This window comes from Hyaena hyaena, unplaced genomic scaffold, assembly GCF_003009895.1.
Source record: "Hyaena hyaena isolate Hyena2069 unplaced genomic scaffold, ASM300989v1 scaffold_66, whole genome shotgun sequence".
Lineage (NCBI taxonomy): Eukaryota > Metazoa > Chordata > Mammalia > Carnivora > Hyaenidae > Hyaena > Hyaena hyaena.
This window is the reverse complement of record NW_024080696.1, coordinates 2,805,280-2,832,464: the sequence shown is the minus strand read 5'-3', so window position 1 is coordinate 2,832,464 and position 27,185 is coordinate 2,805,280. Positions and strand designations below refer to the sequence as shown.

The window sequence follows — 27,185 nt, the reverse complement described above, 5'->3', positions numbered from 1 at the left end:
ATATGGATATATATACATGGATAAGATACCTTATCCATAAGGTGGGAGCGGAGTTGTGCACAGAACGAGTCCTCAGAGTTAATGGGGTTAGGAGCTGGGAATTGGTGTGGAAACTTAAATTCCATGTTTTAAGAGACTCACTAAGAACTCTGATTAGCCATTTGTATAATTTCCATATTTGGACCAATTATTTTTCATGTTGTATTGACCAACACATATTCAGTTAGAACAGGTAACCTGACACGGACAGTGGGTATCCTGTGAAGTCACACATGTCCCTGGAGTATATTGGGGCTGTGAGAGATGGAGGCTCGGGATCTCCCAGTAGTTTTTCTCCTGACCCCCTCACCTCTGTGCCACTGCTCACCTGTTGTCTCACCCATCCAGCAAATATTAATTGAGCTCCTGCTTTACACCAGTTAACAAGACAGGGAAAAAGGTCTGTTTCTTTTGGGGGGACAGGCTAGAATTGGCATGTTGCCTGCCCTTCCCTCCATGAAGCTTCTCTGGCTCCCCGATGCTCTGCTTCCTGCCTCCTCTATCTCCTTTTGCTCTCTGCCGCCAGAGCTGGCTTTCCTTGAGGCTCTTGGCCCTCATCTGCTCTTAGTCTGCACACCCGCCTCCCCTTACCAGCTCTGGCCGGTCACCAGTTCAGCTCCATCTCCTGATTCACTTGTCAGGCTACCCTCCTGGGCATCTTTATCTGAGTGATCCATGGGTACTTCACAGCTACTTCGGATCTGACTACCCAGCACTGTCCCTTTGCCCCTCCTGAGACCGAATCCTAATCCCACGGTCTCTTTGCCAATGGATACACACATTTGCTCAGTCCTCAAGCAGAAGCCCAAGCCATGCCTCTTCACATGCTCCCAGTGACCCATCATGGCCCCTTCTGCCTCCTCATTTTCTCTCTCCTCTATGCCTTTCTAGTTGCCCACAGACAGATATTGCCTGACATATTTGGCATTAAAACAGAAAGTGGGTTTTTGGGGTTTTTTTTTTTGCTAGAAAGCTTTGGTTTTATATGAACATATTCTCTCTATAGTCACCTCACATTTTAGTTAAAAATCTTTACATACAACTTAATTTTGTTATCTCAATACTAGTTGGTATTTTGCCATCTGAATAAACTTTGGCACTGCTCCTTAATGCCAAGCACCGACCATGTAGCAAAAGTAGCAAGTCTTTAGGAATCCACAGGCAGAGTTTCTTGGAATCCACAGAGCTTTTAGGAGGCTGATCCTTGGGATGTTTCACCGCAGCTTTTATTCTCTCCCAAAGTAACCAGACAAAGGTTATTTGATGCAAGAAGAAATGTGGTTTTGTTCATAAAATTAGTGCTTAGCAGAACATTTGATACCTACCACTACCCTTGAGTAATAGCATAGGGACTTAGATGATTAAGAAGTACAGATCATGACCTCAAGGAGCTTGTTCAGAGAGTGCACCCCCAGAGCTCACTGCAATGAGCAGGCAGAAAACTCTGGGGGTGGCCACTTGGGGGTGATTATGGAGATAGGGAAGGAGGGGTGGGAAGCAAGGAAAAAAAGAGAACAGAAGATCATTTGCAAATGTATACAGTGTCATGTAGATCTCATGTAGATCTCAAATTGTGTCAATTTGTGTGTGTGTGTGTGTGTGCATGAACAAAGAAATTGGGGAGTTAGAGCTTATATTGACCACTTATATCCATTGATAAATGAAGAAGGCAGGTAGAAAGTGATGGGTGCAGTAGGATGTATTTTGGTTGAAAAACAAATCCACTTCTCTATTGGAACATGCTTGTGTTGGCTTGAGCAGGGGAAGCGTATGGAACACAGAAGACTGCTAATGTTGGTACCTGTTGTTGAAGATGATTAGCTTTGTTTTGTAGGTTTTCCCATTGTATCATTCTACTTATTAAAATAGCATGTGTTACTTTAGTAATTTGCCAAACATAAAACCAAGTTGATTGAAGTTGTGTTTGAGTGCTTGTACAGCACTGGCCTGGTGCTCCGCAAATACTGTCTCAGTGAGTTGCTCCCAACAGCTGTGTGCTCTGGTCTCTACCATACTAGTCAGGGAAGGGACTTGCTGACCGTGAAGTAACTGGGTCAATGCCAATTAAGCATAGGAAGCTGACCTGGGAGGGAATTAGCCCTGTGTGGTTCTGAGTCCCACACTTGGGGCACTGCCTGCCCCTTCTTCCAGTGCCTACATTATCCCTGCTCTTTCTAGCATGGGCCCCATCCCTTCCTGCTCCTCCTCCCCCTCAATGCACACAGACAATGGGGCTGTTGTGAGAGGGGGTTAGGCCAAAGGGGCTTTTCTACCACCAACTCTCCCGCAACCCTCTCCCCATGCCACATGCACACCATTCCTAGAGTTTTGTAGCAACTTCGAAATTCCCTCCCAGGCTATGTAGTGTAGAGGGTGAGAGCATGAATATGCGAACCGGACTGCCTTGGGTTCAGATGCCAGCGTATTGACCACCTCTGCTATTTTGGGGAGATTATTTCATATTTGCCTCATTGTCACCTCTGAAATAAGTATTAAATAATAGTAGCTACCTCATTAGATTGTTTAAGCAACTAAATCAACATATGCAAAGCATTTAGAACCGTGCTTAGTGTCAAATATGGTAGCTGTCGGGAGGAGATTGTGACAAAGCGCAGCGTCCACCTCCTGGTCTGAGAGTTGTGGTCTGAGTACCAGGCAGGAATACTGAGCAGAGGACACAAAGCCGTTCAGTGTCCTCATCTGAAAGATAAGGGTAATCCCAACCCTATGGGGTTGCTGTGAAGGATAAATAGGATGACAATTGTTAAGCACAATTTCCAGCATTAAATAACTGACCCATCTAGGGCACCTGGGTGGCTCATTCGGTTAAGTGGCGACTTCGGTTCAGGTCATGATCTCGCTCTTCACGAGTTGGAGCCCCACGTCAGGCTCTGTTCTGACAGCTCAGAGCCTGGAGCCTGCTTCATATTCTGTCTGTCTCTCTGCCCTTCCCCTACTTGTGCTCTGTCTCTCTCACTCTCAAAAATAAATGATAAAACATTTTAAAAATGACCATTATAGGCTTTCTTGGTGGAGGTTTAGAAGCTGATTCTAAAATTTATATGACAACTCGAAGGACCTAGACTAATTAAAGCAATTTTGACGAACAAAGTTGGAGGGCTGTCACTACTTGATTTCTAGGTCCACTGTACAACTATAGTAATCAAGACAGACAAGGTCAAGAGACTAGAATAGGGAATCCACAAATAGATCTACACACATGTGGTCTATTGGTTTTTGACAAACAAACCCAGGCAAGTCAGCAGGACAGAACAGTCTTTTTATTTATTTTTATTTTTTTTAATGTTTATTTATTTTTGAGAGACAGAGAGAGGCTCAACATGAGCAGGAGAGGGGCAGAGAGAGAGGGAGTCATGGAATCCAAAACGGGTTCCAAGCTCCAGGCTCCAAGCTCCAAGCTGTCAGCACAGAGCCCAGCGCGGGGCTCAAACCCATGAACAGTGGGATCATGCCCTGAGCTGAAGTCAGGCACTTAACCGACTGAACCACCCAGGCACCCCAAGAATAGTCTTATCAACAAATGATGCTGGAACAATTGGATGCAAAAAGAAAGTGAATGCATTGTACCACATGTAAATATTAACTCAAAATGGATCATAGGCTTAAATGCAGGAACTACAGACTATAAAAATTGTAGCAGAAAACAGGAAAAACTTTCTGTGATCTTGCGTGATGGTAAATTTTATGTTTCAATTTGGCTAAGCTGTGATACCCAGATATTTGCTCAGATTTAGATGTTTCTGTAAAAAACTAGATTTTAACGTTAAAACTAGATGCTTCTGTAAAGGTGTCTCATAGATGAGATTAACACTTAAATCAGCAGACTCTCAGTTAGGCAGATCATCGTCTATGGTGTGGATGGGTCTTATCCAGTCAGTTGAGGGCCTTAAGTGAAAAAGATTCCTGTGAGGAAGAGAGAATACTGCCTCCCTATTACCTTTGGATTTGAGGTGAAACAGCCACTGTTGCTGAGGTCCGCACTCTGCCACCTTACCCTGCGGAGTTTGGGCTTGCTAAGCTTCCACAATTGGCAGGAGTTAATTCCTTAAAGGAAACCTCACCACTACCCTTTGCAAAGGGTTTGATTGTAGTAAAGTTCACTTTCCCAAGCATGCCACTTGTTAGTTTTTGCAGAAATGAAGAGCATGTGGGGCTGGTATATATTTTCTGGCAGTCACCAGAGAAAAGGCTGGAAACAAATGATGTACATTTATGATTTAGGAAATAGAGCAAGGAATAGCAATACATCAGGGAAAAAATGCAAGAAATCTGCATGCATCATTCCTCCTGCTGCTGCTGCCTGGACTTCTTGCTCTTCACCAGGAGGGGTCTGTGAAGCCACTTTCCAGGGCACAGGGAAGCAGTGGAAACCAACGGTCTATTTTGTTGTTATTCATTTGCTTTGTTTTTGGTTCTGTGGGTGTGTATTTAATATTAGGGCTTATTGAAATGGTGTGAATCTGAATTTGTGTCCGCCAGCCTTTGGGTTTGTAGTCCTTCCCTGCAAGCTGCCAGTCCCCAGGAGGTGGGCAGTGGGGGAAATGCATGTTTACAAGGATGCTGCTCAGGTGATCAGGTTCACTTGAGAATGTGTTGCGGGGCGCCTGGGTGGCTCAGTCGGTTGAGCGTCCAACTTTGGCTCAGGTCATGATCTCACGGTTAGTGGGTTCGAGCCCTGTGTTGGGCTCTGTGCTGACAGCTAGCTCAGAGCCTGGAGCCTTCTTCAGATTCTGTGTCTTCCTCTCTCTCTGACCTTCCCCTTCTCAAGCTGTCTCTCTCCCTCTCTCTTTCAGAAATATATAAAACAGTAAAAAAAAAAAAAAAGAGAGAGAGAGAGAATGTGTTGCATATAGCATGATTCTTCCAAAAGTCTCCATATATTTGCTTAAAAAGATATAAAAATTGTTCATTTTTTAAATAAGTAATTTATTCACCTGGTTCTGATACAGAAGATACAAAAGTTGACAAGTCTTTCTCCCGTGCTGTCTTCCAAACACTCAGTGTTTCCCTCGCTGACAACAACCTGTGTTACCTGTTTCTTGCCTTTTTTTCCTAATAATATTTCATGCATATATGTGCAAATAAATGCATCTCTATACATGTCCCTCTTTTTATATAAATTGTAGGATACTGTACATATGCTTCTTCACTTTGCTTTATTCTGTGAACTGTAATTGGCTTACCCTATTCCCTCTTGATGGACATTTAGATTATGTTAATCTTCTCTTATAAATTATGCTGCAGTGACCAACCTTGTCCTAAGGTCTTATTATACAGTGTGGTTATATCTGCGGAACAGATTTCTCTAACTGGCACTGCTGGGTCAGGGCACGTGTGCCCTTGAAATTGTGACAGCCAGAGCAGAATCGCTCTGCACTGAGATTATGCCAGTGGACACTCCACCAGCACAGCAAGAGAGTCTTGGAGGTCTCCCTAGCCAATGGTTCTCTCTCTCTCTCTCTCTCTCTCTCTCTCTCTCTCTCTGTCTTCCTCTCTCTCCCTCTCCCCTCTCCTCACCTCTCCCTCTTCCTCTTCCTCACTCACAAGAGCTCTCTCTTTCTCTCAAAAAAAAAAGAAAGAAAATACTAAGGAATCTACAAAATACTCCTAAAACTAGTAGAGAGTTCAGCAAACTTTCAGAATAGAAGATCAACACACAAAAATCAATTACATTGCTATATACTAATGACAAACATGTAGAAATTTAAATTAAAAACATAATACCCTTTATAGTCACTTTAAAGGGAATTAAATACTTAGGTTATATTTAATAAAACATGTACAGGATCTGAAAAGTTATAAAATACTAAAGAAAGGAATCAAAGGAGGCCTAAAATAGACATGCACATCCTGTTCACAGAAGACTTAATGTAGTGGAGATAACGGTTCTCTCCAAATTGATCTATACGTTGAACGTGGTTTCTATTAAAATCCTAGCAAAATATTTTGCACAGACAGGCATATTGTAAAATGTATGTGGAGAGGGGTGCCTGAGTGGCTCAGTCAGTTAAGCATCCAACTTTGGCTCGGTCAAGATCTCATAGTTAGTGAGTTGAGCCCCGTGTCAGGCTGTGCTGACAGCTCAGAGCCTGGAACCTGCTTTGGATTTTGTGTCTCCCGCCCCACCCCTCTCTCTCTGCTCCTCCCCCACTCGCACTCTCTCTCCTCTCTCTCAAAAAATAAATAAAAACATTAAAAAAATTTAAATGTATGTGGAGAGGTGCAGACCCTAGAATAGCTAAAAACTAGTAAATTGAAAGGAATTACTCTACTTGACACTAAGACCCACGATGTAACTACAGTAATAGGAGACTGTGATATTGGTGAAAGGATGGACACAGAGATCAATAGAACACCATTGAGATCCCGGAAATAGACCCACACAAATATGTTCAACTGATTTTTCACAAAGTACAAAACTACTTCAGTAGAGGAACTCTCCACAAATGATGTTGGAGCAATTGGATGCCCATAATTTTAAAAAATGAACCTAATACAGTATACAGAAATTAACCCCAAATGGGTCATGACCTTAAATATAAAATTATAAAACTTTTAGAAAGAAATCAGAAGAGAAAATCTTTAGGATCCAGGGCCAGGCAAAGAGTTCTTAGACTTCATATCTAAAACATGATACATGAAAAGAAAACTTGATAGTGGATCTCATTAAAATTTAAAACTTTTGCTCTGTGGGCAGCTCTGTTAAGAAGATCAAAAGGCAGCCAACAGTCTGGGAGAAAATATTTGCAAACCATATATTTGACAAAGGACTTGTATCTAGAATATATAAAAAACTATTACAGTTCAACAGTAAAATAATGAACACTCCCATCAGAAAATGTGCAAAAGATATAAAGAGACATTTCACTGAAGAGAATATACAGCTGGAAAATAAGCACATGAAAAGATGTTAAATATTAGCAAGTAGGAGCTAATGCAAATTAAAGCCACAGTGACATAGCACTGCATCTATCAGAAAGGCTAAAATAAAAAAATAGTGACAACACGAAATGCTGACGAAGATGTGGAGACACTGGATCTCTCATGCATGGCTGGTGAAAATGTAAAATGATACAACCACTCTAGAAAACAGTTTGGCCGTTTCTTTTCTTTTTTAAAAAATGTTTTTAATGTTTATTTTTGACAGAGACACAGAGTTTGAGTGGGGGAGAGAAAAAGAGAGAGAGTGAGAGAGAGAGAAGGAGACACAGAACCCAAAGCAGGCTCCAGGCTCTGAGCTGTCAGCACAGAGCTGACACGGGGCTCGAACTCACAAACTGTGAGATCATGACCTGAGCCAAAGTCAGATGCTTAACCGACTAAGCCACCTAGGCGCTTCTGGCCCTGTCTTATAAAACTAAATATGCAACTACTGGGGGCCCTGGGTGGCTCAGTCACTTAAGTGTCTGATTGTTGATTTTGGCTCAGGTCATGATCTCACAGTTCGTGGGTCCGAGCCCTGCGTTGACCACACTAACAGTATGGAGCCTGCTTGGGATTCTCTCTCTCCCCCTCCCTTGCTCACGCATAAGTGCTCTTGCATGTACGCAGGCACGTTCTCTCTCTCTCTCTCTCTCTCTCTCAAAATAAATAAATAAACTTAAGTTGTTTTTTTTTTTTTTTCTTAATATGCAACTACTCTATAAGCCAGCAGTTGCACTCTTGGGCATTTATCCAAGAGAAATGAAGGCTGTGTTTACACAAAGATACATACACAGATGTTATAGCACCCTTGTTCATGATAGCCCCAAACTGGAAACAGGCCAAATGTTCTGCAGTGGGTGAAGGGTTAAAAATTATGGTATATTCAGGGCACGTAGGTGGTTCAGCTGGTCAGGGCTCTGACTTCAGCTTGGGTCATGATCTCGCAGTTCATGAGTTCAAACCCCACGTCAAGCTCTGTGCTTACAGCTCAGGGCCTGGAGCCTGCTTCTGATTCTGTCTCTCCTTCTCTCTCTGTCCCTTTCCTGCTCGTACTCTGTCTTTCTCTCTCAAAAATAAATAAACATTAAAAATGTTTTAAAAATTATGATACATTCATACCACAGGATATGATCTAGTAGGAAAAAGGAACAAATTACCAATATATGCAAGTGTACACTCTCTACTATTCCATTTACATGACATTGAAAAAAATGAAAGAAATTGAAAACAGATGAATGGTTTCACAGGAGTTTAGGGGTTGAGGGCAGGAGAGAGGAGAGGAGCTAGTGAACTTGTAAAGGAGTAACAGGAGGGGACCTTGGTGACAGAGTTGTTGTGTGTCTTGACTCTATTGATGTCAGTGTATATTCTGATTGTGATATTGCACAATAATGGTGTAGCTGTTAACACTTGGAGGGCACATGGGAGCACTCTGTATTATTTCTTAACACCGCATGTAAATCCATACTCATCTCAAAATAAAAGCTTTAATTTTTAAAAGTTACAAAGGGAGGTGGGGTGGGAGGGAACAATGAAAGACTACATTAAAGCTATTCTTGTCCTAATTGCCACAGTTTACAACCTAAGCCTAAGGCTGACCTGGAAGTCTCAGGATCTTAGAGTTGGGTCCGTGCAGTTCTGGAACATCTCTGCCTTTCCCTGCCCCATCAGCTAGGCCTGCATCCTTCTGGTCTTTGCATTGGTTGACTCTGAGTTCTGGTGGTGTATCTGGCATTTTATGTCCTGTGTGTACATTGTAAACCCCCTGCCCGCCCCCCCGCCCCGGACCTTCATGCATTGGAGCGTTGCTCTTAGTGCCTTGTCTGGGCTGTTCTGCTTGTTGAGAAGGAGCTGTGATCGGTTGTTGGAAAAGCTGATAGGAAATGTTGGTGAGCAGTCAACTGGCAGGGGCAGTGACCTTGTTTCTGTCATCGTTGAATTCTCAGGACTTAGCCTGGCACTCAGTAAAATGTTCACCAAATAAATTATACCTACTACCTTGACTACAGAAGACAATTCTTAGATACCCATGCAGCAATACCTTCAAAATTCAGACCTCTGCCAGAGAAAAAAGGGAGCTCCTTTAGTTAAAGAAAGTTCCAGAATGTTCAGAGCTGTAGACCTGAAAGAAGACTGAGTGAAGCAGAGGTGTGACTAGCCTCCATTCTGTCCCTGGACACTGGGTTTTCCCTGTGCAGTTCTGTCACTTTGCTGGCCACAACCTGATCTAGGGTCAACAGCTTCACTTTTAAGACAGAGGTGGCTGAAAGTTGATGGGGTTTAGGCTTTAGAGCCCTTACTCGCATTGACCCTATTCAATGCCCTCTACCTAATTTTGTATGTGTAACTTTGTCATCTTTTTCTTAAGGAAAGACTCCAACATTGTGTGTTCCGGGCCTCATGAAATTTGCATTCACCCCTGGTTCAGGGTCCTTCATAAAAACAGTGCCAGCTTTTGGTTGTCTTAGCCTAACTCAGACGGGCTGAAACTCCCCAGTACTCAGAGAGAACAAACGGGAAAGAAGACAAAGACAATGTAAGCATCAAAAAAGCAAAGCTGTGTTGATACAAGTTTCTTCTTTTCTAACAGCTAGTATATTCCCAGCACTCACAAGCTCTGGGAGACAGTGGGGTTCCTCACCTCCCAGCACCAGAACTAATTCCACACAGAGGGGTCTTTTGATGATCCATTACATGAAAACTGGTAACCGAGAGCAAGGGCTTTGAACTGAGAGAATCAGGGTTCAAATATCATTGTAGTGCTTAGCAGCTATGTTCTTGACAAGTTATAGGCCCCTCTGTGCCTTGGTTTCCAACATCTGTAGAATGGGGCATGATAATAGCTACCTTAAATTGGCCAGGATAGGCTACATAAGGCTGCGGAAACCCAACATCTCAGAGCCTTAAAAAAACAGTTTTATTAAGGTTTAGCTCTTGCTCAGGCTGTGTGTCCATTGCGGGTCTGTGGGGGTGGGTAGAAGAGCAGGCTCTGCTCATCAAGGCTCTCGCTCAGGACCAGACCGACAGAGGCTCTGCCCTTGAGAATAGTGTCTGTCGGTTCCAGTGCTGCTGTCGAAGAAGAGAAGGTGGTGATGTGCCCGTTAGCTCCAAAATGCTCCTTCCTTACATCACACATTCATTTCGTTGGCCAGAGCAAGTCCTGTGGCCACACCTAACTTTAGAGAGATGGGAAAGTGAAACTATTAACAGAGTGAAAAGGCAACACACAGAATGGCAGAAAATGTTTGCTAATCGTGTATCTGATTAGGGATTCATATCCAGAGTGCGTAAAGAACTCCAACAACTCAACAACAACAACAACAAAGCAACTCAATTTTTATTTTATTACTGTTATTATTTTAATTCTAGTATAATTAACATTCAGTGTTATATTAGTTTCAGGTGTACAATATAGTGATTCAACAATTCTATACATTATTCAGTGCCCATTACAGTAAGTGTTACTCTTAATTCCCTTCACCTATTTCACTCATTCCTATGCCTGCCTCCCCTCTGGTAACCACTAGTTCTCTATAATTAAGAGTCTGCTTTTTGGTTTGTCCCTTTTTTTCTTTGTTCATTTGTTTTGTTTCTTAAATATACATATGAGTGAAATCATATGATATTTGTCTTTCTCTGACTTATTTTACTTAGCATTATATCCTCTAGATCCATCCATATTGATGCAGATGGCAAGACTTAATTTTTTTTTTATGGCAGAGTGATGTTCCTGTGGGGTGTGTGTGTGTGTGTGTGTGTGTGTGTGTGTGTACACCACATCTTCTTTATCCACTCTTCTACCATGGACCCTTGAGCTGCTTGTATAATTTGGCTATTGTAAATAATGCTGCAGTGAACATAGGGGTGCATATTTGCCTTTTGAATTAGTGTTTTCATATTCTTTGGGTAAATACTCAGTAGTGGAATTACTGGATCATATGGCAATTCTTTCTTTAATTTTTAAAGGAAACTTAATATTGTTATTCATGGTAGCTGCACTAATTTGCATTCTCACCAACAGTACATCAGTGTTCCATTTTCTCCACATCCTCGCCAACACTTGTTATTTCTTGTGTTGTTGATTTTAGCCATTCTGACAGGTGTGAGGTGATATCTCATTGTAATTTTGATTTGCATTTCCCTAATGATTGGTATTGTTGAGCATCTTTTCATGTGTCTGCTGGCCATCTGTATCTCTTCTTTGAAAAAATGTCTGTTTATGACCTCTGCCCATTTTTTAATTGGATTTTTTTTCTGTGGAGTTTTAGAAGTTCTTTATATATTTTGCATACTAACTTCTTGTTGGATATGTCATCTGCAAGTATCTTCTCCCATTTAGTAGGTTACCTTTTTGTTTTGTTGTTTCCTTTGCTATGCAGAAAATTTTTATTTTGATGTAGTCCCAATAGTTTATTTTTTCTTTTTTTCTTTTTATTTTTTTGCCTTAGGAGACATACCTAAAAAAACTAAAAAACTAAAGACACAACTAAAAAAAGTTGCTATGGCCAATGTCAGAGAAATTATTGCCTGTGCTCTCTTCTAGGAATTTTATAGGGTCTCACATTCAGGGTTTTTTTTTTTTAATGTTTTACTTATTTCTGAGAGAGACAGACAGACAGTGTGAGCAGGGGAGGGTCAGAGAGAGAGGGAGACACAGAATCTGAAACTGGCTCCAGGCTCTGAGCTAGCTGTCAGCACAGAGCCCAGTGTCGGGCTCAAACCCACGAACTGTGAGATCATGACCTGAGCCGAAGTGGGATGCTTAACTGACTGAGCCACCCAGGCGCCCCGACAAATACTTTTCCAAGGAAAGAAAGCTCTGAAGATTTTTTTAAACTGTGAACTTTTTTTAAATAAAAAGTTTTATTGTCTCAGTCTCCTTTGATCTGTGGCACTTTTTCTTTGCCCGTTTTCTTCTGAATGTCTTCATAACTTTGTTTGCATTGAATCATAAGCCTGAGAAGCACTTTATTTATTTTCAAAAAAAATTTTTAATGTTTTATTTATTTCTGACAGAGAGAGACAGTGTGAGCAGGGGAGGGTCAGAGAGAGAGGGAGATACAGGATCTGAAACAGGCTCCAGGCTCTGAGCTGTCAGCACAGAGCCTGATGCAGGGCGTGAACTCACGAACCGTGAGATCATGACGTGAGCCGAAGTCGGACGCTTAACCTACTGAGCCACCCAGGCGCCCCAAGCACTTTATTTTTTGACTCAAATCTACACCACTCCAGGCAGTTGAGATTTGGGGAACATGGCCTATAACATGAGTACCCTGGGGGCACCTGAGAAAGTTGGTGGAGGTTTTCTACAATTTAAATCTAAATGAAGGGCCAGGTGGCCAGGACTCTACCTACATGTAGTTCTGCCAGAAATGAGATTTGTGATCTTGCAAAATCAAAGAACCTTTGTTAGCCTAACTATCCTCACCCAAATTAAACTCTCAAAGACCCTCAAAGACCCAAATGTTATATTGTTTCTAAACTATGTTACTCTTATTTTACCAGCATTGCATCTTTCTTGCCTCCTACCTCTTTCCTTATGCTACAGATAATAGAGACGGACATTATTTGTTTCAGTAAAGATTGCCTGACCCTGATGAATCTCATGATCTCCTAAAGAAAGGAAGTATTGTCATTTTGAAGTTATTACACTGATCTAACCTAAATTCTTCCCCCCAAATAGTTTCCCCGTGTGTGGCTAACATCTGTGCAACCGCCCACCTTGTAACAATATTCAATTAAGATGGTTTGTTTTAGTTCTTTGAGCTACTGATTCCTGGTTCCTTCATCCTTGCCTGACTCTCCCCGCTCCCCTCACCTCTTCAGAATTTCTTGCCTCCTTATTCCTTTGAGCTCTGCCCCAGGTGCCTGTGTGACTCTGGTTATAAGCATATCATTGGACTAATGGGTAAGCACAGCACACTTCCTTCTCACTTTTTTTTAATGAGATAGAATGACATATAACATTATACACTTACAGGTATACAACATAATGATTCTATGTATTGCCTTCTCACTTTTCAGCCCTGCTCTGTTAGACTAGGCAGCTGCCCTGAGGAGGGTCAGGGCTTGTCATTCATGGAGCAGGTACTGTCAGACTGAAAGGCCTGCTCTTTACTAAGGAGGATCCGAGATGACTAAAGTACGAGAGAAGTGAGAGAAGAGCTGGGACCTAACATCTGGATCCTGGCTAGAGTAATGAGTGACCGGGGTCGTGGCCTCATGGAGTCTTACAGAAGAGGAGTCTTTCCAGGCTTCTGTCAGTTGTGGTTCTCAAGTGGTCCCTGATCCCCCTCCCTGGGGCTCAGCCCTTCCTCATGAGTTCTTTCCAATAAATGCTTCCCTCTGCCTGGGGTTGTCGGATAAGAAGGGTTAAGCACCATATCTGAACACCTGCTGAGAACAAAATACCTCCACTCCCTTTTAAGGTGTATTTTAAGCTGGTTGCCTTTGGCTGGGCTCCCTTGTCATCCCCACTGGTGGGAGATCTTTATCTGAACAGGAATCTTCCTCCTGGAATGCTCCCTGACCCAGCCCTGCCTCTCCAGCTGGGAGTTGGCGTCTTTGGAACGAATGGCAGGGACTGCTTCATTCTGTGCACCTTTTATGATCCCCTGTGAGTGTAATTTATGAGTCACCTGCCAGAACAGGACTCTCTCTACTGTTGCCATGCGACAGTTCTGCTGGAAGTCGGGACCCAGTGGGCCGACCCGTCAGAACAAAGCAGGACTCCAGACCAAAGCCCCAGAGTCGTTGACAGGGGGGCCACTTTTTTGTGGTTATTGCCCAGTAACATCAAAGGCCCTTTGCTGTTTAGTCCCCTGGAAGTGGCTGAGGTGCTGAGTCTCTGTCTTACCCTAGAGCAAGGGAAATGTGCATTCCCTGCAGGGTCCTGTGCCCTCTTTAAGCCTTTTGGTCTCAGAAGGCCAGGTTGGAGGAACCGGGACCTTTCAAGAGTCCAAGGCAGAAGTTCATAACCTCTGGATGCATATTAGAATCACTTGTAATTGTTTTGTTGTTGTTTTTTAAAGAAGACCTCATATTCATATCATCCCCACCCTAGGCTGATGGACTACAATCCTTTGGGGGTACATTTTGAGTTTGTTTTTATTTTCAGATTTCAAGAGATGCTAATGTGCAACCAGCTCGAAAACCAGTGGTTTACATCAGCGACTCTCAAAATGTCATCCCCAACTAGCAGCTTGTTAGAAATGCGTACTTCAAATGCATATTCTCCACCCCAGACCTACTGAATCAGAAAGTCTGGAAGGGGGCCCAGATATCTGTCTTTTAACAAGCCCTCCAGGAGATTCTGCTACCCAGTAAAGTTTGAGAACTGCTGGTTTAAGGTGTAATATTAATATAGAAAGCAGGATAGTTATATGTGGCCTATTGACACAACTGTGCAAAAGCATCAGTAGAAAAGGTGCACTGAAAAAGATTGGATGAAAATGACAATAATAGTTGTATTGGGTGTAAGAATTACAAATTACACCCAATTACAAAAAAAAGAATTTTTATTTTCAAAATTTTTAGTAATATCATTATATTGCTTACATACTCTTTTAAGAAACAGGAACTGGGTTGTGGGAGTGCAGTATTTTAGTGTTTCGTACTGACAGATGGAGTTGAGAGCATCATGAAGAATGTGGCAAGAGGAATGACGCTTGCTTGGACAGGCCCGACGTGGCAGATTTCACCTGAGGGCCTCTAGTTCCCTGGAGAGTATTATCTTGGCTCTTCTTCATCTCATCCGATGATTCTCAGCCTGGGTCACTCATTAGAGTCACCTGGAAAGGGCACCTGGGTGGCTCAGTAGGTTGAGTGTCTGACTTCAGCTCAGGTCATGGTCTCACAGTTTATGGGTTCAAACCCCATGTCAGGCTCTGTGCTGACAGTTCAGAGCCTGGAGCCTGAGCTTCAGATTCTGTGTCTCCCTCTCTCTGTGCCCCTCCCCTGCTTGCACTCTGTCTCTCTCTGTCTTGTACTCTGTCTCTCTCTGTCTCTCAAAAATGAATAAATGTTAAAAAAATATTACCTGGGGAGGGTATATAACAACAGATGCCTGAGTTCCACTACCAGTTGAGCCAGAAACTTTGGAGAAGGGGCTCAGGCATCAATACAGATGGACAGACAAACAGACCAACCTGCCCAAGTGGTTTGGATGTATAGTGAGGATAGAACACCTCCCTCCTTGTTCTTTAGATTTTAAGGAAACCAGGTTATTTGCAGAGGTCATCATCTAGGTGTCTTGGGAGCTTCCTAACAGTGAGACATGGGACCGTTCTGCTAGAAGAGAGCATCACTCCCTCACCCCAGCAAGTGGGTGGCGGGTAGAATGGTGGGTCAGAGCTTGGGGGCCAGAGTCACATGGCTTAGGGGTGAATCCAGACTCTAATTACTTGCTATATGAACATAGAAAAAGTGACAGGATCCCTCCATGCCTCAGTTTCATCATCTGTAAAATGGAAATTCCTCATCTTAATAACAGTGCCTACCTCATGGGGTCATGGGGAGGATTGAATGAGTTAATACGTGTAAGATTCTTAAGATAGTGCCTATCATGTAAGTATCCTATAAATGTGAGCTGCTGCTATCTCTTGCTCTTGTCCTTATTGTTATTGGCCTTCTAATCCCTCTAGGGCCCGGGTTAAGTTGAGTTGGACAGGTCATTGAACTGGGGTAGATCCCAGGACAAATGGATGCTTCAAAAATGTCTTTGTCTTATCATTCATAGTTCATAATCTTCTCTCCTTTTCCCGCTTCTTTCACTGGGCAGTCCTAGGGGCATGAAGATGATGGCAGTTGCTTCCTTGAAATGTCTAAGTCATTCAAAGACCCCTCTAAGGACCAGTTATTATTTGCCCCCTCACACTTAGGGGGATTGCAGCCTTCCCCCTTTGTGCGGTATGACTTGTATGAGGAAACCCAGGGAACAGGAGTGGACAGCTTCAGGTTCAGTGGGAAACCAATTACTATTGCCTTTGATGCTCCTGTACTTTTACCTGGTGCTAGAAAAGGAGCCAGACGTGAGGGGGACACTCACCCTTCTCAGAGAAGTCCCCATGTCACTGTTGCACCTGCTTAAGTACTTATGAAGCCCCCAGATGTTTACACTTTCTCTGAGGGGCTGAGACATCCCAGAACCTGGAACCACCCCTAGGCTCTCCAGTTCTCAGAGGTCAAGCCTGGAATTGGAATTTGCTCCCAGGTCCTTGGTAGCTTCAGCCTGCCTGTGGTTGAGGAACACTGACTTCTCTTTGACATGGCCCTGTACCACACCAGAGTCAACTTGCTTCCACAGTGGTGGAAGGCACAGTCCTGACCTCAGGGAGATTATAGCCTGGTTGGAAGAAAAAGCCAGTGCCCAGGGTGGCCCTCAAAACAGAATGTGCTAATTTCCTAAGAGGAAGCTGAGGCGCTTTGGGAACAGAGACAAGGCCAGGAATGCTCCTTGGGGAGTCAGAAAAGGCAAAGTTTGGAGAAGGGCATTCCCAGGAAAGAAGGCCCATCCAGCAGACACACCAAGACTGGAAACTATGGGCTATATTTCAAAGATGGAAGTGGACAAGTAGATCAGGACTGGCCAGCAGGAACCTTAACCCTTCAGCTGGGGCCCATTTGTTCATCCAAGTGATCTGATTTCCAGCCCTTCACCCAAGTGTGTTTGCCATTGAAAATATCTCGCGTCTTTTTTAAGGCAAAGGTGCAAGTGTGTCAAGGAGGAGAGGGAACAATTGGGGGGTCTTCGGGGCTGAGGGCTGAGGGCAGCTGGAGGGAAAACCCATCTTAGATGCGATGTTACTTCAAGCATAGAGCAGGTTATTCCTGTTTTATAATTTTTTAAAATGTTGGGGCGCCTGGGTGGCTTAGTCAGTTAAGCGTCCGACTTCGGCTCAGGTCATGATCTCGCGGTTCGTGGGTTCAAGCCCCGCATCGGGCTCTGTGCTGACTGCCAGCTCAGAGCCTGGAGCCTGTTTCAGAGTCTGTGACTCCCTCTCTCTCTCTCTGACCCTCCCCTGCTCACGCTTTCTCTCTCTCTCTCCTAGAAATAAATAAAACATTAAAAAAATTTTTTTTAATGTGTATTTATTTATTTTGAGAGAGAGAGAGAGAGAGTGCGAGCAAGCAGGGGAGGGACAGAGAAAAAAGGAGAGAGAGAATCTCAGGCAGGCTCTGCACCCCCTCACACACCCATGGTGGCCCAATCCCATGAACTATGAGATCATGACCTGAGCTGAAATCTAGAGTCAGACGCTTAACCAACTGAGCCACCCAGGCGTCCCAGCCTATTCCTATATTATAGGTAAGAAATGGGCTCAGGAGAGTGTTGTGCACAAAGTCCCATAGGAGTTCTTAGTCAGACCTGGGATTTGAACTGGGCACATCAGGCTCCATTGTATCCAGCCTGTCCGTTCTCCACAGAGAGGATTCTCTGTTGACTTTGGATTCAGAAGTTTCCTTTAGTCCAAGGCCATCTTGTTAGTAATTTATAGTTTCTAAAGCACCCTCCCAGGTGTGACCTGGTTTGAATCCCAGCACCATTTCCTTCTGTCTTCTGATTATTTGTGATCATTTGGGCAAACCTGTGAGCCTCCTTATGACTCAGGTTCCAACCAGTCATATCTGGTTCCTGACGAGGATGCTCCTCAGGCTCCCCCGACCTGACACCCTGAGACTCCGTGTCCTTTGTCCTGTTTCCCAGGCTCTCTCCAGCAAACTCTCCCCGTCATGGTTTATGTTCTTCAGGTGCTCAGAAGCCCTTATGTCCTGCCATCCTGGCAGCCTTCCTCACAGCACACACATCCATCTCCTCAGGAAAGGAACAAAACTTCCTGTGTTTCATAATGCCTAGAAACTTGGTGAAGGTCATTATCTGATGTCCTTAACAAGGACACGTGATGACAGATGGAGCCTGGGACCAGGCCCAGTAAGTGGAACCTGCTTATTTTGCTCCATCTGATCAGCTGTGGACCTTCCATGGAAAGAATCAAGGTTAAGCAGTGTGCACTGAGACAGTTGCTAGCCAAGGAATGTCAATCCATCTCCTCTCAGACGTTGCCCTTTTATGAAAGCTTTTTATAGCCCACTTTGTTGGGAGTAACTTTTTTCTTAATTGAGAATTCTAATTTTAAAGTGAGCTCTGACCTCTTTCTTTACAGAATCATTCTAGTGCTTTGATTGCATTTCATGGGTAGAAATTAAGATCCTTTATTGTCTGCTATCTGTGTTTTCCTCCACGGCTAGTTACCCATGGCAGACTGACACTTTATGGAGATCACAAATGAATTTATTCTGCTAGAATATCAATAAAGGTCTTTGGAAAGTTTTATGAAGGTGTAGGAGGAAGTAAGAAACTATTTCCTCCTTATGAAGAAACCCATATGAGTCCCTCAGGGTATGTTTCAGTATGGATGGGAGCCAGTGGCTAAATGATTTTTGAAGCAGGAGGTAGAAAATTTCTTCACAGTGAACTTGAAGGGGAAAGCAAAGGGAATCTAATGTCTTCTTTAGAATTTGAAGAATTTGGAGTTTGGCAAGATCAGTTCTCAGGATAGAAGTTGATTCACATTGAAGAGAGTCATTCTGGGTGTTACCCTCCATGTTATACCTCAGGAGCTGGCTTAGGACTGTTGAAGGAACAGTCCTGTCTGTGACCCAACAACAAGGCTGAGAAGCCTACTCAGGCACACAGGGAGGTGTGCACACTGGTGTGTTCTGCAAACCACTGAAAAGAATGTGGATGCCCATCAGTAGGGAATGGGTGAATAATGAACAAATGATCTGGACCTACATGTGACTATATGAAAAGAAATCTCAAAAATATAACACTGGACAAAAATCGCCAAATGATTAGTTCTATTTATGTAAGGTTCTAAAATAAGCAAAACAATATTTATTATCTATGGCTATGCACACATAGCAAAATATGTAATAAAAAGCAAAGGAATGAAGAATACCAAATTTAAGAGTGGGTACCTCGTAGTGCCTGGCTGGCTGAGTTGGTAGAGCATACAACTCTTGATCTTGGGGTTGTGAGTTTGAGACCCATCTTGGGTATAAAGATTACTTAAAAATAAAATCTTAAAGAGTGGTTACCTCTGGAGTTGGAGGGAAATGAAATCTCAGAGGGGTTCACAAAGAACATCTATAGTTTCTGTTTTCTTAAAGTGATTGGTAGGTGTATACATTTAAAAATCTTATTCATATTTTTGAATGACTAAAATATTTTGTAATTTGTTTAAAAATTTTTAATGTTTATTTTTGAGAGAGAGAGAGAGAGAGAAAGTGAGGGAGGAGCAAAGAGGAAGAGAGACACAGAATCCAAAGCAGGCTCCAGGCTGCTGTCAGCACAGAGCCTAATGTGGAGCTCAAACTCATGAAACGTGAGATCATGACCTGAGCCGAAGCTGGAAACTTAACGGACTGAGCCACCAGGTGCCCCTGTTTTGTAATTTAAAATTTTGTTTCAATAAAGGGAGAACTATTCAAAACAGTTTGGCCAGTAGTTTCAATTTTTAATAATTACCTAAAAGATTTTTCTGGGGCTGATTAGCTTGACCTTTTGCTGTTCTCCCATTTTTTGCCCCATCCATTTCATTGTGACCACGTCATCATCCCTGAGTGTTAGCACCAGGGAGAAAATAAGAGAAAACTTGAAACTCTTCAGTTTCCTAATTGTTTGATGAGTGGGGAGTAGAAATTATGCACCAAAGGAAATCTTTGCATTTTTAGTGTATTTTATTCATTTATTACGATGCCAATAACAAAGGTTAACAGAGACAAACTTGAATTCTGGGTAAATATATAAGGATCTCCTGCCCGACTAAAGGGGAAAGGGGCTCCGATTGTGTAAAGCTTGTTCTAGGCCCCTACCTCCAGGCAATTGGTTTCGATGTCCTGTTCTGAAATCAGTGTTTCCTTTGCATTAACAGCATGGCCGGACCCCCCTTCATCTTGCTGCCAATAAGGGCCATCTTTCTGTGGTCCAGATCTTGCTGAAGGCTGGCTGTGACCTCGATGTCCAGGATGATGTGAGTAGAAGCCACATTTTATTGGGATGAGTTGTTTAAGGAGCTTGTCTGCCTGGAAGTACACAGTATAGTGTGTAACCAGCTATGTGGTGGGAGGTTGAGAAGATGCTCTCCTAGCACTTTTTAGCTCCATCTTGGTCGCCATGGTGGACAAACGTCTTGAAGACCCACTCTCAGTAGCAAGCTACAGTTTGCAAGGTTGGGGTGGTTTTCCCATCATGGTTCATGTGCTATCTAGTATCATCCACGTACAGAGCCTCAAAGGACATATTGCCTATGTCCTGTCCTGGTGTGGAGGAGTGCACCACACACCCAAACACACGCACATGTGCACACGTATGTGAGTGAGTGTGGGCAAGGCCTGTTGGAAATGTGTCATTGACTAGGCTTACCATTAGGGAAAAGTAGAACTTAAAAACATAACTTTTTCCTCTTCACACCTTGATTTTTCTTAGTATAAATTTAGTTTAAAAGGACCTGTTCAAATAAAAAATTAACAGATATCATGGAATCCAAGAAAAAGGAAGCATCCTAATAGAGTTCCCTCTCGTGTTATGCCTTTATTAAGACTCAGTCTCTGGGGGCACCTGGGTGGCTCAGTCAGTTGAGTGTCCAACTTTTGATCTCAGCTCAGGTCTTGATCTCAGGGTCATTAGTTCAAGCCCCCATTGGGTTCTGGGCATGAAGCCTACTGGAAAAAAAAAAAAAAGACTCAGTCTCTGAGTCTCTTCATTCAGATTATGTAGACAGAGACTCCAATTGGCTCCTTTGAAGTCAAGTATTCATTCCTGAGTCCATCAACAGTGTCTGGGGTGAGGTCATGTCGTGCACAGGGTTGCCGATTGGATCTTTGAGGAGGTAGATTCTCTAAGAAGAGGTATAGATAAGATGATATAAATTGTCCTCCAGTGAGCTATTAGGAAACAGCCTTATGATAATGTAATTGGAAATTATTTTCAGAAACTCGTTTTCAATTTCAATTCTAATTTGTATGGTAGGACTCTAAGAAACAAATTTTGTGAGGAACACAGAATCTTATAGAATTTGCATATATCATATCTCTTCCTGATTCACCTTTAATAACTGAGGTTAGAGTGTTAATCAAATTTAAGCCCCTCGGGTGTGCTAGTAGGGTATAGGTCACCAAAGTGCATCTAGTTTTCTGTAGGCATCTATGTAATTTCCTAAAACTTGGCCAACATACAGTGAGTAGGACAGCATTTGGAAAAAAATAATGTCATTGTTTTATGTACAGGCAGAAGAAGGCTGTCCAGTATCATTCATAAATCTCTGGTTATATTTGGAATCACTGGGTCATCAAAAATATTACTTTCAGATATTTTTGCTGATTTAGCTTTTAGCTGTTGATTTCTACCTCGGATCATAATACATTTTCCCTACACTGTGACCATTATAACATTCCCGATTCTATCACATCCTTAGATGACAGGACTAAAAATACAAGGAGAGAGAAGATTTCTCTCACAGGAAAGGCAGGACATTGGGTGGCTAGTGCAAACATGTTGGGATGCATCTGGTCTTCTCTTTGCATAATTGAAGCCTTTACTGACCATGGTGGCAAGGCTACCATGCCAGGCACGCTAACGCATCCTAACCCAACTCCTGCCTCAGGTCTCAAGCTCCAAAAATCACTGTGTTCTCATGCAGCAAGAGCCATGCTAACTTCCAAGAACTGTGGATGTTTATTTCAGGCGAGGTAGGAAGTAAAATAGGAGTTTTCACAAGGTAGCCAAGGGGACACATGTCAGCAGAAGGAAATTCAGCCCTACTTTTAGATGAGAACAATTTCTTTCATTTATTGGAATAATGTTTTTTCTTGCATATTTTCCTTGCCCCAATGTACATTGCTTCTCCCTGATAACTTAAATCAAGACAAAACAAAACAGAAACACCAGAACAAAACAGTGTTAAAACTGTTGGGAGTGGAGAAGGTAGAATTGATCTTCACTAGTTCTGAAGTAACGTGTTCGCGAGAATATTGTTCATGTCTATCTTCTACCTACTTACCGTGCTGTTGATGATCAGCTTTGAAACTTAATGCAAGAATCTGAAGAAGAAAACTATAGGTGTTTTTTAAAGAAGCTGGGACATTAATTATTGGAAAAATTCAGTTCAGAAGTTACCTGTCTTGGATGATGGGTAGAAGTAGAGAATGTTAATATTACGAAGAATTTACTCCTAACTTCATATTCTACAGATACGTTCCTTATGTCACGGTAAGGACTGAGAATTAGTTGAAGAATGACCTCCAGTGGCCTGGAGTGGGATTATTATGAATTTCAACCTGTGGAAACCAGTTCTTTAGAATATGCAACTCCAGGAGAAAATTCCCTCTTGCTTCCTGCCAATCCTGTCAACTCACATTGGAGCTCTAATGCCATCTCTGATTGGTCAATGAGCAACCACACGGCCCCTACCTCAGAAATAGCCCAGGACCCTGTGGCCATGATAAAAGCCATGAAGGAAGAAAAAAATAAGAAAAAACAGAGAAGAAAGGCTAGGAAGAACCCTAGAAGATCAGAGAGAGAACACGAGGTCAGCAATTTGCTTTGCACACCTACACTGTTTCGGGCTTCCTTGCAACATGTCTGTCTGTTCCGCCTGGGAGGGATTCCTCCTGAAGAGGAGGGACGTGTTCCACCTTTGCATGATTCGTGTTTCTTCCATGAGCTTAGCTTTGCAATCTGCCTGCACCTGTGCTCTTTCTTTTTCACCATGTAGGAGAGAGAACTAAAAGTATTGCAAAACAAAGATTGAGACCTCAGAGGTTCCAAACTCCTTAAATTCCCAAAGCAAGAAACACTGAAGTCAGAAAAATTGAGAGCTGGCAGTTCATGCACTTTGCAAACAGGTCAGCATGTACCAGATCAAAGTGCCAAACTGCAAGGTTGCTGGCTCTCCGGGTTTCCAACTGCAGTGTTTTTCCTTCAGCTTCTTTGTAGTTAATCATTCAACAGATACTTCTTGGGCGCCTGTAGTGGCCAGGGCCCTGTGCTAAAGCACTTAGCTAGATGATGCCATAAGAGGCAGCTTCAAACCCACAGAGGGACCTGATCTTTTTTAAGGCCTTCTCTGAGGTTAATTGACTTCATAGGGTGGAAACAGTTTGGAGTAAGTGCAAAGAGCCTTGACAAATTGACTTCTGGCCTACCCACGCTACCCCAAATTAGCTGGTTATCCTAGGCAAGGCACTGAGCTGCACTGAGGCTTCGTTTTTTTAAATCAATAAAATGATGCCACTTGGAGTACAGTAGTGTCAGTAAATATTCATTGAACACGTAACTGCTGATAAGAGTGTCAGTTTTTTCTAGCATCTTTTTTCAAAGTTTCAGTATCTCAGGGTTTATTTATATCATAGAAATAAGGATTATGTCAAAGACGCTGCTTGGGTCTGTTAATAAGTATGTATTGAGGACACATTTTATTGTCTTCTGTGTCCTGTTTCAAAGAGGAAACGTTTCCACAGTAAATTTCAGAGGAGGAAAGCGATTCCCAGGAAACCGGCTCTGTTTCAATCAAGGGTCTCAGGTCTTGATTGTACTGTGTTCTGGGAAGAGTAGCCTGAGATGGAAAGCCCAAGGTGGCCCTTTGCTTATGTTATTTCACATCTCTCCGAGTTTAACTCTCATCTTCTTAACTTTAGAGTAGCTGTTTTTTTAGGCCAGAGAAAGTGTCTTACTCAGTCCTCCAGAATTGTCCCAGGTAGTGTTCGCAAAGCTAATGGTAGAGCTCAAGGGCAGCCACTTATGGTGACAAGGCTGATGTTGGTGCCTTCTCAGCAGTGTTTATCCAACTCATGAGGCCGGGACCCAGGTTCTGAGTGAGGTCTTGGAGGGAAGTAAGGATGGAGGGGAAGCTATGGCCTGGAGACAGGCAGTACCCCTAAAAGGTCTCTGCAGGAGACACCCGTGCCAGTGGCTTAAGACAATTTGTGTTGTCACTGCAGCCTCACACAGGTTGGTAGATCTCCTTGAGTCTTGATAATCCATCTGGAAATTTCCTTTTAAAGGCTAAACTGAAAGTTAGATTTAGCTTCTTTCATTGAGTCAGAGTTCCACGAAGGAAAGTCCCCTCCACAGGGAAGCAAAAACATTAGATTCATGCTGAGAGCAAGTAAAAAATAATGGTGATGTTCTGGCCCCAAAGCTGCCTCAACTCGTGACTTAGTGGCAGCTTGTGAGACACGACAAACCACTGACCTGCAGCAAGGCTTAGGTTAGACTGTGCCTTAACTAGTGGAGGCTCCTTGTGCCTTGACTCAGATGGAAGAGTGGTCGACACGACCCATGAGTTTGGGGCTTTGTGCACGACAGGGACAGAATGGTTATGTTCTTTTATGCAAAAAGGTTGGTGGAGTGCTGAGTAGAGTGCTGGCAGTCTGTGGGAATACTAAAAGGCCCTGTTGGTGTTTACTCTGGAGGAGTGAGCTGTGGTCTCCTCTTTCTTGATGAGCACAGAACACCATCTTTCTCATCAGATCATAAATTCCACTTCAGGTCCATTTTGGGAAAACCTGTCACCCTTCTTTTTTTTTTCTTAAAAATTTTTAATGTTTATTTTTCAGAGAGACAATGTAAATGGGGGAGGGGGAGAAAGAGAGGGAGACACAGAATCTGAAGCAGGCTCCAGGCTCCGAGCTGTCAGCACAGAGCCTGATGGGGGTCTCAAACTCACGAACTGTGAGATCATGACGTGAGCTGAAGTTGGAAGCTTAACCAGCTGAGCCACCCAGGCACTCCCACCTGTCACCATTCTGATGGGGAAATGACAGTCTTGGAAATTCTTATAAAGTTAAGACATGGGCAGTTTCTCATAGGATTACTTGTTTGGACATTAAGAGTACATCATCTGGAAACACTCCTTAAGATGTTTGAGACGGACATGTAATGGCTTTACACACCTCCTTCAACTGCTGATCCAGTAGCCATATTCTTCTTGTGACTACAAAGCACGCAGAAAGGGTTCTCCTTGGGTGGGGGGTCTGGGAAGGTGGACAAGAAGAAAACCATGTCCAAACCTTATTTATAGTGGGAATGATGATTTAGGATGCCAAGGGGAACATTCTTGATGGAAATGCTGTGGGCAGTGGGTAAATCATAATAATGGAGTGGGATGTCCTGACCCATCACTGCAGAAATCCCTGAAATTCTACAAATGAACAGTGAGAAAAGATTCTAAGATTTGGGCAATCCCATTATTAGTGTATATTATTACAGCTTAGACTTTTAATAAATAGCAGTTTTTCCTGTTGCTAAAATTATATGTGTTAAATATAAAAAGTTGGAAAGTATTAAAAAGTATAAGGGAGAAAATGAAAATCATTTCTCCTCATGGATTTCTAAATGGAGGTTTTCTTTTAATTTTAAGAAAGTGAATTTGAGTTTTAAATAGGATTAAGTGTTTTTTTATTGTGATAAAATGCATTTAATATAAAATTTACTATTGTAACCATTTTAACTGTGCCATTTTGAAGGCACAGTCTAACCTGGCATTGAGTACATCCACATTGTTGTACAACCATTACCACTGTCCATCTCCAGAATTTCTTTTTGGAGTAAGTGCTTTTAATGTGCATTGCTGTTGGTTATAGATTCCAAAGAGTTCAGTAAGTAGACTCAGCATTTCATTAAGGCTATTTATAGGTAGCAGCGTATCTCTGTTTTCAAAATCTCCGTGTTTTCTGTCTTATAAAAGTCTCTCTTTCCTCTCTTAGGCTCAGGACAAGGGATGCCACAGGGTGTGTCCTTTGCCTCTCTGGTGCTCCACCAGAACATTTTACTTATTCAGAACTCTTACCAACCAAATCCTAGAACACAAGAAGGGGAGAGACCTTGGGGGTCATCTACCTCTGAACCCAAGGCCCAGCAAGGTGACCGGTGTTTCCCAAGACTGTGCATGTCTCACATCTTCTGACTCCCTTGCCCTGTACCCCTTCCTTCCTATCAGAACTTTTTCACACTGGTCACCTGTCTCCCCATTCCAGTTTGGACCCCAGGCTAGACTTGATTTGTCTCGACTGGACTTCTTGAGTACATGTCAGAGATGAGATTGCTCTTAGAGGCTTTAGAACCCTCTCTTTTCTTGACCATCTTACCTCTTCTCTAGTGCAATTAGGGGCAGGAGTCAAGTTCTCTTTGGTGCCCTGATGGAGAAAGAGAAGGTCAGCAGTCCCAGGCATCTGATCACAGAAAAAAGGGTCAAATACGTCATAAATCAGTGAGGATGCTGTCATGAAATATCAGAAGAGGTTTCAAGACATACACAGTGATAGCTTGTAGTCCTGGAGTCCTCAGATGACACAGAATCAATCCCTTCATTGCTCTTAGCCCATAAAGTCAATCAAAAAATATGTACCCATCATCAAATCATGAGTGTTACTAACTGGCATAGCTGGATAGTGATTCCTCTGAAAGTGGGGAGTAGAGGACTCAGTAGGGAGTAAAGATTGTTGGTTTAATTGCATCACACACACAGTCTAGCTTTTCACAGATGTGACAGTCATATTCCCTCTGAACGCTGCCTTTCCTTGGGACGGTGGGTCAGTGCCTGACCCTCATTACAAGGTCAACTCTGGAGCTGTTTTGTGGTTGGTTTGAGATTCCCACTGAGTTTGTGAACAAAAATGCTCCACCTGGCGGAGTGAGCAGTCTGCTGCAGTTGAGAATGGAGATGTCTTTGTGTCAGAGTGGAGGGGTGAGTCGTGTGAGGGGGGGATTGGGAGAGCTGACCACTGTTCCTGCCTCCACGTCACTCTGCAGGGGGATCAGACTGCGCTGCACCGGGCCACAGTGGTGGGGAACACGGACGTCATCGCGGCGCTTATCCAGGAGGGCTGTGCTCTGGACCGCCAAGACAAGGTGACATGGGGCATGTCAGCTTGAGGACCTTGCTTGGGGAACTGTGATGGCTCAAGGTGTTACGATTCCTGAGTCCTATGTGTCATGAGTTAACATGGTAAAATCAGCCTAACTTTCTTTTGCAAGAGTATCTAATATCCCAATAAATTTTAATTTTTTAATCGTTTCCCCTGTTCTGCGGCAGCAGTGGGCAACCACATACGTATAAATGGTAAAGAAAAAAAAGTCTGGAAATAATGGCCTGTGGAGGCCTGGGTGGGGAAAGGGATGTGCCCTGAACTCTTTTTCC

At 43.0% G+C, this 27,185-nt stretch overlaps 1 protein-coding gene across 2 annotated transcripts in view; it reads left to right on the top strand.

Annotated features, from left to right (window-relative positions):
* Nucleotides 1–27,185, top strand: part of ANKRD6 (ankyrin repeat domain 6) — a 199,810-nt gene that overhangs the window by 142,375 nt on the left and 30,250 nt on the right. Inside the window, exons 3-4 of one of the 2 annotated variants that reach the window (XM_039232168.1) lie at nt 19,920–20,018; nt 26,798–26,896. In XM_039232168.1, coding sequence (XP_039088099.1) covers nt 19,920–20,018; nt 26,798–26,896 — 198 coding nt within the window. Of the gene's footprint in view, nt 1–19,919; nt 20,019–22,280; nt 22,575–26,797; nt 26,897–27,185 lie in introns of those variants that run through there. The other variant, XM_039232167.1, reaches the window with a different exon arrangement.